We start from the raw sequence: 16,050 nt of genomic DNA on the forward strand, positions 1-16,050 counted from the left end.
ATTCCAAAAACATGCGTGGCAGGCTGATTGAACACTCTAAATTGTCCCTAGGTGTGAGTGTGAGTGCGAATGGTTGTTCGTCTCTGTGTGTCCTGCGATTGGCTGGCAACCGATTCAGGATGTCCCCCGCCTACTGCCCGAAGACAGCTGGGATAGGCTCCAGCACCCCCCGCGACCTTAGTGAGGATCAAGCGGCTCGGAAGATGAATGAATAATAATCTGCCTCTGGGCGGCCCGGTAGTCCAGTGGGTTAGCATGTTGGCTTCACAGTGCAGAGGTACCGGGTTCGATTCCAGCTCCGGCCTCCCTGTGTGGAGTTTGCATGTTCTCCCCGGGCCTGCGTGGGTTTTCTCCGGGTGCTCCGGTTTCCTCCCACATTCCAAAAACATGCGTGGCAGGCTGATTGAACACTCTAAATTGTCCCTCGGTGTGAGTGTGGTGAGTGGTTGTTTGTTTCTGTGTGCCCTGCGATTGGCTGGTAACCGATTCAGGGTGTCCCCCGCCTACTGCCCGAAGACAGCTGGGATAGGCTCCAGCACCCCCGCGACCCTAGTGAGGATCAAGCGGCTCGGAAGATGAATGAATAATAATCTGCCTCTGGGCGGCCCGGTAGTCCAGTGGGTTAGCACGTCGGCTTCACAGTGCAGAGGTACCGGGTTCGATTCCAGCTCCGGTCTCCCTGTGTGGAGTTTGCATGTTCTCCCCGGGCCGGCGTGGGTTTTCTCCGGGTGCTCCGGTTTCCTCCCACATTCCAAAAACATGCGTGGCAGGCTGATTGAACACTCCAAATTGTCCATAGGTGTGAGTGTGAGTGGTTGTTCGTTTCTGTGTGCCCTGCGATTGGCTGGCAACCGATTCAGGGTGTCCCCCGTCTACTGCCCGGAGACAGCTGGGATAGGCTCCAGCACCCCCGGCGACCCTAGTGAGGATCAAGCGGTTCGGAAGATGAATGAATGAATGAATAATCTGCCTCTTATTTTGAAAAATGGAACACTTGTATCTCAAAGCACGGGTGTCAACGTACTTATGTCTGTTCAACATAGATTTGTGAATGTTATTTTTCACCTGGCCTTTCCGATGATTTCCATTTCTCTCTTTTCTGGACTGTGTGGCGGGATCCCACCAAAAAACAACAACAACAACATGGGCTCCTTACAATTTCAAAGTAAACCAAGGGACAGCAAAGGCAGTGTGACACTGGCCTCAGGTAGCTTTGCTTCTTGGCAGACAACACAGAAGTCATTTGCATGGCTGCAAGATTGAGCTTGGACCCTGTAAACATCCTTAATGGGATTTGTCAAAATGTGGGCCAAAAGGAAATTTGAGGACCAACCACCCCACTGAAGGCTGGAGGGCAGCAGAAGAAGATGCGCTGAGCTCGCGCCCGCGCCCGCGTGGGCTTCAAATGTCTCATCCCCACTGAAGGTTTTTCTATTTTCCCCTTGACGTCGTCTTTGCGCTCGCAGTCAGGCCAGTGCGTCGAAATGTTTCCAAATATAGTCCTGGTGTTGTTCTCCGAGCAATTAAGGCAGCTGGTCCGTATCCAAAACACAGCTGGCCGGTGACGCTGCAACTGCACGTGGGGTAAAACGTTTGTGGGCCGACGGGATCGCGGCGGATACGTCAGGGGGTGAAGAACGGCAAATGCGGCAAATTTGGAGAGCACGACGGCGACAAAGTGACGAGTGTCCGCAATCTGTTTTCGGCCACCAAACTCCACTGCTGCATCTCCTCCTTCGGACAGTTTATCCATCCATCCATCCATCCATCATCTCCCGCTTATCCGGGGCCGGGTCGCGGGGGCAACAGCTTTAGCAGGGAAGCCCAGACTTCCCTCTCCCTAGCTACTTCTTGCAGCTCTCCCCGGGGGATCCCGAGATGTTCCCAGGCCAGCTGGGTGACATAGTCTCTCCAGCGTGTCCTGGGTCTTCCTCGGGGTCTCCTCCCGGTGGGACATGACCGGAACACCTCACCGGGGAGGCGCCCAGGAGGCATCCGAATCAGATGCCCAAGCCACCTCATCTGGCTCCTCTCGATGTGGAGGAGAAGCGGCTCGACTCTGAGCTCCTCCCGGATGACTGAGCTTCTCACCTTATCTCTAAGGGAGAGCCCGGACACCCTGCGGAGAAAACTCATTTCAGCCGCTTGTATCCGGGATCTCGTTCTTTCGTCACCTTACCGTGGTGGAGGGGTTTGTGTGTCCCAATGATCCTAGAAGCTAAGTTGTCTGGGGCTTTATGCCCCTGGCAGGGTCACCCATGGCAAACCGGTTCTAGGTGAGGGGCCAGACAAAGCACGGCTCAAAAGACCCCAATGATGATAAAAATAAATGGATCTAGGTTTCCCTTGCCCGGACGCGGGTCACCGGGGCCCCCCTCTGGAGCCAGGCCTGGAGGTGGGGCTCGTTGTCAGGCGCCTGGTGGCCGGGCCTACACCCATGGGGCCCGGCCGGGCACAGCCCGTAGAGGCAACGTGGGTCCCCCTTCCCATGGGGTCACCACCCATGAGAGGGGCCAAAGGGGTCGGGTGCAATGTGAGCTGGGCAGCAGCCAAAGGCGGGGACCCTGGCGGTCCGATCCTCGGACAGTTTAGTTTGTTGAAAAAGCGTCAAGTCAAGTTTGAACGTCCTTGCGTTTCACTTTTTTCACCCAAAAAAAAAAAAAGACCTCATTCACCACTGGGGAGCAAAATGGAAAAAAAAAAAAGTATTCAAGATGAAAGGGAGCCAAATCCTTTAGTGTTATCGCTCTTGTTCCGCGCATAAAGTTGAAGAGGGTTGTGATTAATTGTGGCTTAAAAGGTTCTCTAAAGCGATCGGCTTTATCTTGACGCGCACGCTCGCTTATATCGAACGAACGCAGTCTGGAAGCATTGAAAATCCTCAAACGGAATATGTCAAGGATGCAAAAGCCGCCGGCGCTGAAAAATCCCGTCTGAGCGCAAATGGTACTGATTGGCCCGAGTTTCGATGAGATAGAAGTATTCCCCAGGTGAGTGTCAGCCCGGGTTTCCGCCGGAACTGGAGGTAAAAACGAGAAGTCGACACTCTTTAGTCAAATAAAAATCCGAGATTCAAAGAAAGTTTGGCAGCCGCTGATTTATAATTTATCGGCGGGAGACGACCGGGGCCGCTTTTCCTCTCCGACCGCTTTACGATCCTCCTGAGAGGCGCGGCCTTCAAATGCGTCGGTCTTTGCAAGCCGGACACCATTTTGTTAGCCGTCTGATGAAATGACGCACGCCGTGAGCCCGAAAGGTCATCAATGATACGCGAGTGACCTATGATGACCTCAGAGAGAGTGTGAAAGCGTTTTCTGGTTTGGATTCAACGCTACCATTACATCATCGCGTCATCATCATCATCATTACATCATCAATTTGCCGTCACGTCTCCCGACGAGGAGTGAAGCGCCGCGTTCACAGTCTTTTTATTTTTTTATTCAGTTTATTTGTCCATCCATCCATCCATCCATTTTCGGAACCGCTTAATCCTCACTAGGGTCGCGGGGGGTGCTGGAGCCTATCCCAGCCGTCTTCGGGCAGTAGGCGGGGGACACCCTGAATCGGTTGCCAGCCAATCGCAGGGCACACAGAGACGAACAACCATCCACTCACACCTAGGGACAATTTAGAGCGTCCAATCAGCCTGCAACGCATGTTTTTGGAATGTGGGAGGAAACCGGAGCACCCGGAGAAAACCCACGCAGGCCCGGGGAGAACATGCAAACTCCACACAGGGAGGCCGGAGCTGGAATCGAACCCGGTACCTCTGCACTGTGAAGCCCACGTGCTAACCACTGGACTACCGGGCCGCCCAGTTTATTTGTTACTCATCAAAATACCAAAAGGTCGCATTTGGGATAAATGAGTTCCGCGGGTGAATAGCCGAGACCAACGCGAGGGATGAATGGGTGGGTTGCAGGAAGAGGTGGGGGAAGGGGGGGGGGGGGGGGTTGGCACGTTTCCAGCTGCGAGTCCAAATTGTTTTCTTGTGTCTTCCGACAGACCTTCACAGCGGCTGATTGCTGTTTTTTTTTTCCCGCGAGAGCAATCGCAGGGAGCCTTTCGCCCAAAACGCACATGATTTGTTCCGTCACCGTCCAAAACAAACGGTTTTCCGTAACCATGGCGACATTGACAATGTTCCCGTCAATCTGAAGGAGGATCCCAAACACCCATCCATCCATTTTTCCGAACCGCTTAATCCTCACTAGGGTCGCGGGGGTGCTAGAGCCTATCCCAGCCGTCTACGGGCAATAGGCGGGGGACACCCTGAACCGGTTGCCAGCCATTCGCAGGGCGCACAGAGACGAACAACCATTCACACTCACACTCACACCATGCATATTTTTGGAATGTGGGAAGAAACCGGAGCACCCGGAGAAAACCCACGCAGGCCCGGGGAGAACATGCAAACTCCACACAGGGAGGCCGGAGCTGGAATCGAACCCGGTACCTCTGCACTGTGAAGCCAACGTGCTAACCACTGGACTACCGGGCCGCCCGGAGTGGAATATTTGTCTTTTTTTTTATGCAGTTCAGTTTCGCCGCCCTTATTTTTTTTAGCCGTGTGTGTTTTTAATGCACTGCATGTTTGCACTGTGGATGAGAGGAAAGACATTTCATGTGTGCTGTATGTCGTACATAGAGCATATTTGACTTGACTTGAAATGAGCCGAGTTGAGTTCACGGCCAAGATTGAGTCCATGTTTCTCAATTGTGTTGCTCTCAAGTCACAGGGAAAAAAAAAAAACAAAACAAAGGGTGGCCAAATGAAGCTCTGCATGTCAGGAATCAGGGAGGAGCAAAGTTTAGCCGGCGTTGTTAGTAGAAGAAGGTAAAAAGTAAGTCTTGGCTGCATGTGCAATGTCAGGCACTTTTCCTTGCAGTTTTTTAAAAATCATCTCTCAGCCATTTATTTTTAAGGCTGATGAGAGATGAGTTTGAAATTACATTAAAATGTTCTGGGATCATACTTTGGGTAATGGGCAGTGAGAAGTTTTTTTTTTTTTTTTTTACAGGAGGACATCAATTACTGGCAGTTATCGCTATTTGTGGCAGGACTGGGCTTTATTAACTCTTCCGGTAATATTTTAGGCCGTAAAGTGTAAAAATAAGTCAACCACTGCTCTGAGTAAAAGGTAAGAACAATCAAACACCCGGTCTCGACTTTAACGACGACATTCGTCTTATTTCACGTGAACCGCTCACAAGCCTCATTAAGACGCCTGCTGTTTTGACAAAGATAATCCGTGTTGGTGTTATTGAGGACTTGAAGTCATAACGGCAAGAATGTGACGCCGCATATCAGTCAGCACACGCGTATTAATTTCATGCAGTGGTTTTACGGCCCAAAATAAAACTCCTACAGCCATACGCTGTTTTTTTCTTCTTCTTCTTCTTCTTCTTCTTCTTCTTCTTCTTCGTCTCCCTATCGGAAATTTAATTACTGGCAGCAGTTACGCGGCATAGTAAACCGCTCGGGACTTTAATAACCGTCGAATCGCCAGCTGTGAACTATTAAGCGACAGCCAGGGATGCCTCCCAAGCAGCTGGCCAAAATAAAAGTCTGAGGTTTGCCATAGCAGAGGAACTTGGCACACAGGAGACCGACTTCCTATTTCACAGTAAAAGTCCTTATAAAATGCTTCACTCACGCAGAGGCGGGAAAAATTGAAATAAAAATCACTTCGTCACATTTGTTAAAAGTGTCAGTATGATCTGTTAGAAATAACACAAGTATTTTTTGGGGGGGGGGGGGGGGGGGGGTCAGTATGATCTGTTAGAAATAGTCATTTTTGGGTTGGGAGGGGGGCACAACAACCAATTCATTTCGTAGCTGTGCTAACATTGGCTTGTTTACCGTGCTAATGCTAGCTTGATATTGCTAAAACTGTGGGATTGAGATATTTTTGGAAGTTTGTTTGTTTGTTTATTGAACATAAAACATATACAGTAATAATTTGACATAAAATAAGGTACATAAAAGAGTAAAAAGAAAGAAATCAGTCTTCATTCAACACAGTTATTATGTTCAAGGGAGTAGGATGAAGTAAAAAAAACGTATCTAGTCCTACCCCGTTGTGTGTTTATATCTACTAAATCATTTTTATATCAATCAGAAAAAGTGATTCAGTTCCTGGTTTGGTCATCGTTTTCCAAAGAAAAAGCAGATGTTTTCAAACGTCTAATTTTATTTGAACAATGGATCCTGCGCACGATTACCGAATTCTTGAAATAGATGCTGATCATTTTTTGACAATCGATTCATCGCTTTAATGTCGACGCCTTTAATATCGTCTTGTGAACCGCCGTTGCACTCACCCGATACCAAACGATTTCCCGGAGTCGTCCGTCCGTCTTGAAGTTGCACTTGAGTGTCACGGTCTCACCCACGACCACGGGAGGCAGCGGCTCGATGGTGACGGTCAGATATCCTGCCATGGCACACGCGCAGGAAAGAAAGAAACACGTTTTGAGAGTGGATCTTGAACGACAATCGTCACGTGGCCACGAGATGTTCATGGATTTAAAGTGTGTGAAGCGGAAAAAACCAGCCGGCTAACAACTTAAATTCCCTCCCATCTGGTAAAAGCAATTTGTGCCGCGCAAATGGCAAGTCGGCCACCTGTGCACAAAGACGTCTCGAGTCATCCTTTCATAATGGGCAAATTGTCGGGTGCCAACGGCACTGTTCCTCTGCTTCCTGATGGGTGTAAAGGTCACGGGGGCTGCAAAGAGGATCACGATTAGTGTCACAGCTTAAATAGTGGACTTCTGCGCGCCTGCTATGAGCTCGACTGGATAGCGCGTCTGCCTGACTGTGCAGAGGTTCAGGGTTCAATTCCGGCTCCGGCCTTCCTGTGTGGAGTTTGCATGTTTGCAAATTTAGGGTTCAATGTCTTGCCCGAGGGGCGGCCCGGTAGTCCAGTGGTTAGCATGTCGACTTCGCAATGCAGAGATACCGGGTTCAATTCCAGCTCCGGCCTCCCTGTGTGGAGTTTGCATGTTCTCCCCGGGTCTGCGTGGGTTTTCTCCGGGTGCTCCGGTTTCCTCCCACATTCCAAAAACATGCGTGGCAGGCTGATTGAACACTCTAAATTGTCTATAGGTGTGAATGTGAGCGCGGATGGTTGTTCGTCTCTGTGTGCCCTGCGATTGGCTGGCAACCGATTCAGGGTGTCCCCCGCCTACTGCCCGAAGACAGCTGGAAGCCGCAGCACCCCCCCGCGACCGCAATGAGGATCAAGCGGTTCGGAAAATGGATGGATGGATGGATGTCTTGCCCGAGGACACTTGGGCAGCAGGGAGTCCAAAGCGGGATTCAAAGCGCCGATTTTTCGCAAACCTGAGGAGAAAAGTGATGGATGGTCTTCAACCAGATACTGTGCGTCCGCTCATTTAGTTGCTTGTCAGCGACCTGCAGTCTGAGTGCTCAGCTTTACATCCCAGCTCCGGTCAACGAAAACGATGCAAAGACAAAAAGAGCAGAGTGCACAAAGCCACGCATGGGCGTTCCGTAGATCGGCGGCAAGCGCGTCTGTCGCATCGGCGCATCCTTAATGTGCTCATTAAAGTATGTTGATTAAATCCGCGGCGTCGAGGGCTCTTATCTCCGGAGTCAAGTTCAACGGCTAAACCCGAGCTTATCCTCCGCACTCGACGCAAAGCCGCAAGTGGAGTAGTCTGGACTCGTTGATCGTGTTGCGTCGGCAGAAAATGTGTTTGTGAAGTATTTCTTGAAGAGAAGAGTGCTGATTTTATGGTCACAGAGGTGAGTCGTTTACCGTTTCTCTATTGGTCATCTGGCCTCAGTGGAGGTCTGTGGCACAGGTGGAAAAGGGGGCCAAAATTCACGGAACCTTCCGTAGCAAGATCAGCTATGGATTTTTTTTTCTTTGGATTTGTATGTTATGGACACCTTTGTCTTCGATCCTCATGGTAAAGTCATGGTAAGGGAGTGCCCAACAGAGAGCATCGGTTGCCGATGGACATTTACACCTTCTATTCCATTTAATTTTTACAAACCCATATCTGGCAACTTTTCGGAGCGCCAACCTGTATAAACTAGTGGCATTACTCTGTTCAGAGTTGTATTCCTGCGTTACTTTTTTCACCATTTGGAGTTGGTAAAAAAAAAAAAAAAACGGAAATTTTCACAATCCGTATGATTTGTGCGATACGGCCATATACCCGTCTAAAAACACACCTGTTCCGGATTGTCTACAACACATAGCTCTTCCATTTCCTATGTTTTTATGATTTTATGTCCTGTTTTTTGTATAATATCTCGTTTACTAATTTTTACATTGTATATTCTTATTGTCTGTACAGTGTCCTTGGGTGGCATGAAAGGCGCTTTTAAATAAAATGCATTATTACTATGTTATTATATACGTGAGATTCACCACGAAACCCGTATGAACTATGGCTAAACCGTATGACTTGACAGGTATGCAAACCCTAACTGTCCTCAAACCCAACGGACAGTTAGGACGGCGGAAAAAATCGTCGGCACCGCCCTACCCACTCTTGAGGACTTGCACACTGCAAGAATCAAGACAAGGGCATGGAAAATCCTCCTGGATCCCCCGCACCCTGCCCACCACCTTTTTCAGCCACTCGCCTCTGGCAGACGCTACAGATCCATGCGCACCAAATCCAGTAGACACTTAAACAGCTTCTTCCCTTTAGCCATTTAGTCCTTAAACAGTCACTGACGTAGACGCTCTTCTTGTACTACAAAATGGTACTACAAAACTACTGGTTACTCTAAAATGGTTCAATGATTTTGTTGTTTACGATGATACTAGTGCAGCGTGTTATACCGGAGACAAATTCCTAGTGTGTTCTACATACTTGGCCAATAAAGATGATTCTGATTCTGATTCTCTTGTCTACTTTTCACCGAATCAAAATACGAGAAATATCGGCGTCTACTACCGCACATTTCATCCGCAATATTGCATATACAGTCATAGCTCGGCCACAATCCGTTCCACAAGGATGTTCGAAATCCGATTTTTTCGAAAGCCGAAACCACGCTCTTTAAAAAAATAAAAAATAAAAAATCTTCATTGAACACATCGGTTCACAATGGAAAGTTACACGAGGAAACGTCACTTCCTCATCTACCGGAGGTAGCGTCACTTCCTCGTGTAAGGAAGACGAGAGGTGTCAAGTGACGCATTCATGTGCGCTCAGTTTGTTCGAGCACCAAAATTCGGTCGTCATCCGAGACATAAAACACTCGAAATTTTTGGTCTAAAAACGATTCGAAAGGGTTCGAAAACTGAGGTTTGACTATATTGTGAAATGTGAAATCACAGGGCTAGTCAATATTTGGCAGAATTATGCTTATAAAGGCGACATTTTCAATGTGGGTCGTCCTCAAGACAATGTGCTATTCTTGCGATATGGGAGCGTATATTCTGGGGTACAATACTTTAAATGTCCAGTGGTTACCTCATGCTGGCGCGCTAGCGCATTATGAGCCATTCGGCCCAGCGTCAAGGGTGGGGGTGTTGAGGGGGAGGTCGTTTTGCCAGTGGAGGAAACAGTGCAGGAAACGATGGGGGATTATTAAAAGAGCAAATTGCACGGGATGCTGCACTCGTCAAGGCGCTTCACATCCGCAGGAGTCGCAGCGGTTTGCAGGCTGCTGTGCGCCAGCTCGCTCTTCCCACGCAAGCCAATCGCGGTCACGTCATGAATTTCACGCGCTGTAATTGCCCCCGCTGTTGCCAAACGAGCCGTGTCTCCCGTTGCGCCCGGACGAAAACGGGGGGCACCGTGTGCAAAGAACAAGCCGCACCAAAGGTCATGCTTTCCCCATTAGTTTTTTCTCGCAATTAGAGCATGAACAAGGTTTGACTTTATTTATTTCTTTTAAATCCAGAGGACGGTGTTCAAGCAACGGCACTGAAACACCAATCCGCACTAGTCGCGTATCGGTGTTAGGTGCGGTCATGCGGATGGCGGGCGATCGACGGATGGATGGGACGGCGCCAGTTGCAACAACACCGAAATTGCAAATTAGTAGTGTAGCTAAATAGACGTGAAGAGAAAATACACAATGGCGGCCCGGTAGTCCAGTGGTTAGCACGTCGGCTTCACAGTGCAGAGGTACCGGGTTCGATTCCAGCTCCGGCCTCCCTGTGTGGAGTTTGCATGTTCTCCCCGGGCCTGCGTGGGTTTTCTCCGGGTGCTCCGGTTTCCTCCCACATTCCAAAAACATGCGTGGCAGGCTGATTGAACACTCTAAATTGTCCCTAGGTGTGAGTGTGAGCGTGGATGGTTGTTCGTTTCTGTGTGCCCTGCGATTGGCTGGCAACCGATTCAGTGTCAGTGTCCCCCACCTACTGCCCGGAGACAGCTGGGATAGGCTCCAGCACCCCCCGCGACCCTGGTGAGGATCAAGCAGTTTGGAAAATGGATGGATGGATGGAGAAAATACACTTTGACCCAAGTCCATTTGCGGGGTCTCCGGAATGGTCAACAAAGAGTGTGAGGTTTTTTTAATTGGCACATATTAGTAGCTCGCAGGCCTCCGGGCTTGTTTCCGAGGGAACAACATCATGTAATGAGGGCTCCACGCTATTTTTTATTTTTTTTTGTACCATTAATAATAGCAATTTGCCGAGATGCGCTGGGACAAACAAAAGACATCCGCCAACGGAGCGCCTCCGAAATGTGTCGGTTGCTGCGGGCCGCTTGTGATGTATGACCGTCATTGTTACAACCTGAGGAGGAAAATAAAGGCTTCATCGGTGTCCGTTCGTCATCACCCGTACACGTGAGCGCAATTAAGTTTCACACCGTGTTCAAATTGAGAGTTACCCGTACATTTTCTTGACAGTCTTTTAAAAATCAGTGCTCAAAAGCCGAAAGCCTTCTTTTTGTGTGGGGATGAGAAGTTCAATTTAAGATAAGATAAGATAAAATAAGATATCCTTTATTTGTCCCACAATGGGGAAATTTACAGCCTCCAGCAGCAAGAATGTATGTAGAAAGAAGAGAAAAAAAACAACAACAAACATCTTTCAATTAAATACAATATGAACACAAATGGATAAATCGCAGTACTATTTACAATTTACCTTCACATCATTTAATTATTATTATTATTATGATTGTTATTTTTTATTCATCAGCCTGACAGCAGTCGGTAGGAACGAGCGTCTGCATCTCTCCTTCTTGCAGCGCGGGTGTAACAGTCTCTGGCTGAAGGAGCTACCAAGTGCTGTCAGGGCGGGCTGGAGGGCGTGGGAGGGACTGGCCATCATAGCTTTTAGCTTAGTTAGCATCCTTCTGTTGCCCACCTCCTCCTCCAGAGTGTCAAGGGAGCAACCCAGGACAGAACTGGCCTTCCTGACCAGTCGCTCCAGTCTCTTTCTGTCCCGGGCCGAGATGCTGCCTGACCAGCAGACAATGCCATAATAGATGGCCGAGGCCATCAAGGTTAAAAAAAACAACAACTTTGTTTTCCAGACCAATCCGGATGATTTAGTCAAGTCAAGAGTATTTCTCGAGCACTCTCAAACAGCCATCGCTGCATACAAAGTGCTGTACATGGAGCGATTTAACATACACAATAAACAGTAAGACGAATCGGTAATAAAGGCGGTAGAAAGCACCAAGCAGTAAAATCAAGAACAAATCTAAGTCATACTGAGTCCAACGCCAAAGAATACAAGTGAGTTTACAAGTGAGCAGCGGTTAATGGCAAGCATGGGCCACAAGAGCGGCGGAGAGCGCCTGTTTCCATCCGCCGCTACAGAAATCAGCAACTTCTCAGCCTGAAAGGGCTTCAGGCCTATTGTGTCATTGATGACATGTGTAGCACACACTCGGAGATATCCAACATGGAGCCAAAGGCCTTTCGTTGCGACACACACCAAGCCGCAAGACATCCAAGGGCTTCTTTCATCCCTTTGTTTTTCTGGTTCACTCTGGTTCACCCGATCTCAGCCTTTCACCACAAAGTGGCACAAATGAATGTTGGATGTGAAAATCCACATGCCGGTCTTGAAAGGTTCCAATTGCAGTGGTTCTCAAATGTCGCCACAGCACACTCATCGTGGAGCAATAAGGAAAATGTATTGCTCGAACATATCGAAGGCGTAGGCAAATCATATTTTTTAGATGGAACAACCTGCATTTATGTTCAAAGTTCAGAGCAATAATTGGAGATGGACATTACGGGCACTATTTTTGAGTCTGGCGCAAAGTGCACTTTTACTCTCGTCGTGGGTGGCATTTTATTTCTTTTCATATTTTTCCAAAAGGACGTAGGCAGAAATGAGCATTTGCGCCACTGTGGCGGTGAACACACCCGGCTTGATTCGCGAGCAGCTCCTCTCATTACCTTTAAAGTTAGCACAGGCGAGTCATGCGGTCTCAGTCAAAACAGACTTGCAAGATCCCCACTTGCGGATGATGTAAAGTTGACCGCTGCGACGTGGCCACTTGGAGACTGCCCATAAAGTTCCATCAGGAATGAATGGTGCACAGATGAGCCCAATACCGATCGAAACAAATGTTTCACATCGAATATAAATCCCAATAAACTTTTTCAAATATCATCTACAAATGCCCTGACGCATCTGTCCCTTTAAAAAAAAGAAAATCCAAAAGTTATGATTTTTTTTTTAACGCAGAAATTGCTAGCATCCATGTTAGAATACATTCATGCATTTTAATGACAGTTATGCAGGAGATGGGTTTGCATTTGGATCCGATCCAAATTAGAATTGATTTGATCGTCTGCCAGTTTCACAACTACAAGCAGTACAAGTAACTACGAGCCATAAATCCCAGATAATTACTCCGCATAAATCAAAATCCATTAAGGACGCCAGATGAGTCTTTGATCTCAGAAAGCGTTTAAAAAAAAAAAAGGACCACACACACACACACACACACACACACACAGCCAAACGAGGTGAGACAACAAGGCAAGGTTCAGGGAAGTGGCCTCGGGAAAATCCGAGCCGTAGACATTTCACGGCCACGGTATCCAGCGGGGAGATAAGACATGAATCTACAAGCTGTCCAGGATCGCCAATGTGAGGAGGATAAATGCGTCGTTAGCTCGTGGCTGTGTTTCCTCTGGAGAGTTGTAAAAACGTATATAATCAGGGCAGAAGGCGGGAGGCACCAACGCAAGACGCAAAGAGCAACACTGTTGCCACTGAAGCTTCTCAAGGCCTCTGCTGAATTTTAAACATGAAACTACCCTAAAAGGATGATGTCAAGGCTCCGTTTGGCATTTCCCGTTGGCCTTTTGATGCTTTGTTGGCGACGCTCATTCAAAACGATGGAGTGGCCTGGAGTAAGAGAAACGAGCAGAAACGAGCACCTGTCCCGATTTATTATCCTGGAAAATTCTAATTTGGTGGTCATTGTGCAGCTCCTTCTGGTGTCCATGGCGTGCCCATTTGGGGGCAGTATAATACAGACATACAGATAAACACGAAGCCGATCAAAATCCCACAGTGAGGAGCAGTAATATTAGTTATTCTTTACAGAGGATAAAGAAAACAAGCCTGTGAGTATTATTATAAGATAAGATATCCTTTACTTGTCCCACACTGAGGAGCAGTAATATTAGTTATTCTTTACAGAGGATAAATAAAACATGCCTGTGAGTATTATTATAAGATAAGATATCCTTTACTTGTCCCACACTGAGGAGCAGTAATATTAGTTATTCTTTACAGAGGATAAATAAAACATGCCTGTGAGTATTATTATAAGATAAGATATCCTTTACTTGTCCCACACTGGGGAAATTCACAGCCTCCAGCAGCAAGAATGTAGGTAGAAAGAAGAAAAAAAAGTATTATATTACTTTATTTATATTTATTTATATTATCAAGAGTATTATATGTGCTAGCCCGTTTATGCTTTATCTCATTAAGTGAGCATTCAGCTAACTGCCCTGAAGGCAACATTGTTTTCAATACACAACATGCCATTCCGTTTCATTTATTTAGAGTGTAAATGTTCAACGGTGAGTGACAATAAAGCCTCTTAATTTTCTTATTACTGACAAACAAAAATGTTTCTGCGCAGCGGCTTGTATTTCCAGAACCTCATTCACAGGTTTATTTCATTCATTCATCTTCCGTACCGCTTGATCCTCACTAGGGTCGCGGGGGGTGCTGGAGCCCATCCCAGCCGTCTCCGGGCAGTAGGCGGGGGACACCCTGAATCGGTTGCCAGCCAATCGCAGGGCACACAGAAACAAACAACCATTCGCACTCACACTCACACCTAGGGACAATTTAGAGTGTTCAATCAGCCTGCCATGCATATTTTTGGAATGTGGGAGGAAACCGGCGCACCCAGAGAAAACCCACGCAGGCCCGGGGAGAACATGCAAACTCCACACAGGGAGGCCGGAGCTGGAATCGAACCCGGTACCTCTGCACTGTGAAGCCGACGTGCTAACCACTGGACTACCGGGCCGCCCCATTCACAGGTTTAGTGAGGCACAAATTGTCGTGGGTTCTGAGGAACACAGCTTATGGGAATAACCTTGGGCAACGAACCACATACTGCTTCACCGAGACATGATCAGATCACATGTACCCGGCAGCCCTGTTAAATTGTCATCAAGCTCGTGAAGCTTTCAAAAGCACATTATTTCCACGCAGACATGGATTTTGTACTACCTTACCGGTTTCATCGTGCATGTTTCTTATTCATTGATTTCCATTTAGATGGCATAAAAAATATCATTTTGACATATTTGGGCGGATTCTATGGGGGTGGGGGGGGATGCTGTAATTGCATCCCTCCTGTCAGTCATGTAGAAACAAGTCAGCCATCTGGCTTCTTAGTAAGTGCGTTTCAAAAACATCTTGTCATCCTGAACTGCGGGATGAATCGTGACTCATAAATATCCAAGCCGCCACTTGAAGGTCGGGTGGAGATGAGGGGGGGAGTGTTGGGGGGAGGCATTTCTCAGCCGATGATGACAAATTTGTCATTTTCGATACTGAGACGACTGTCAGAGAACAGATTGGCTGCATTAGCCACGCCCACGGCACCCGCATTGTAACATTTCACGTCAGAGAGACGGTAAAATCATGAATGACAAGCTTCTTCGAAAGCACTTCACACTGGACATTAATACGACGAAAATCAAGGCAAAGTATCACTCGTGTAAAAACAGCAAATAACAATCGGGTCGTGCCAGAACTGGTCCGTTCCCCAAAGTGGGGACACCTGTGCTGCGAAAACCAAAACCACACTCCCCACCAAATCCTCCTCGTTTCATACCATTCGCCAAATAAAGCAATCTTCCAAATAGCAGTTGATCTTGTTTTTCACTGCTCTACATTCTAATTTGCGTAAAAGCCTGCTTGTAGTGCACTCATTGTTTTACACGTAAACGCCATTTGGGATACACTGGCAAAGACGCATAAAATTCCAAGCTGTGTCCGTATGTTATCGTCACCTTTGCTTCCCTATTTATAAAGTGTCCGCTTGTATTTACCGAGGCGACGTTCCGGTGCGTCTTCTAATAAGCCATACAAGTCTGCGGTAGCATGTTAACAAAGGGTCTCCGAAGCAGCAAGTTGTCGTGGTAACGCGGAGAGAGGGGACGGAGTACCTCGGCCCATTGCTGTTTGTGCATTCATCACGTGAAGCTTCGGACTAGCACGGGTCACGAGCGCTGGCGGAAAACGAGGGAGGGCGGCGTGGAGAAAATGGCCGCTCTGAATGTAAAAATTCAGCAAGGGTGAAGTCAGACACCGCGTTTCTCTTACCAATCTTTTGGAGCTAAAAGCCGTTAGAGCTTGGCGTGATACAAAAGAGAGGAGAGGCTCCTATTTCAAAAGTGATATCCCTTCAGCTTGCAGTTCATACTGGCGGCTCGTCACAGGTCCGGTGTGTGTAAGTGCGTCCCAAGTCTTAGCCATCTAGTTTCAATTGCAAGTCATAAGTCAAGCCACTTTGCACACAGTACCTGCACTAACACACACGTCACTTGTGCTCATGACCTCACAATTTTTTTTTTTTAAATGAATGGTTCGAGGG

At 47.8% G+C, this 16,050-nt stretch overlaps 2 protein-coding genes across 2 annotated transcripts in view; one reads left to right on the plus strand and one right to left on the minus strand.

The window, feature by feature from the left end:
- Window positions 1–16,050, plus strand: part of tbc1d20 (TBC1 domain family, member 20) — a 198,365-nt gene that overhangs the window by 159,248 nt on the left and 23,067 nt on the right. The gene's annotated exons all lie outside the window — the stretch shown is intronic.
- igsf21a (immunoglobin superfamily, member 21a) overlaps window positions 1–16,050 on the minus strand; it is a 157,261-nt gene that overhangs the window by 89,606 nt on the left and 51,605 nt on the right. The window contains exon 2 of the mRNA XM_052076992.1: window positions 6,325–6,437. Within this exon, the coding sequence (XP_051932952.1) occupies window positions 6,325–6,437 (113 nt within the window). The remainder of the gene's footprint in view (window positions 1–6,324; window positions 6,438–16,050) is intronic.

Source organism: Hippocampus zosterae, chromosome 9 (assembly GCF_025434085.1).
Source record: "Hippocampus zosterae strain Florida chromosome 9, ASM2543408v3, whole genome shotgun sequence".
NCBI lineage: Eukaryota > Metazoa > Chordata > Actinopteri > Syngnathiformes > Syngnathidae > Hippocampus > Hippocampus zosterae.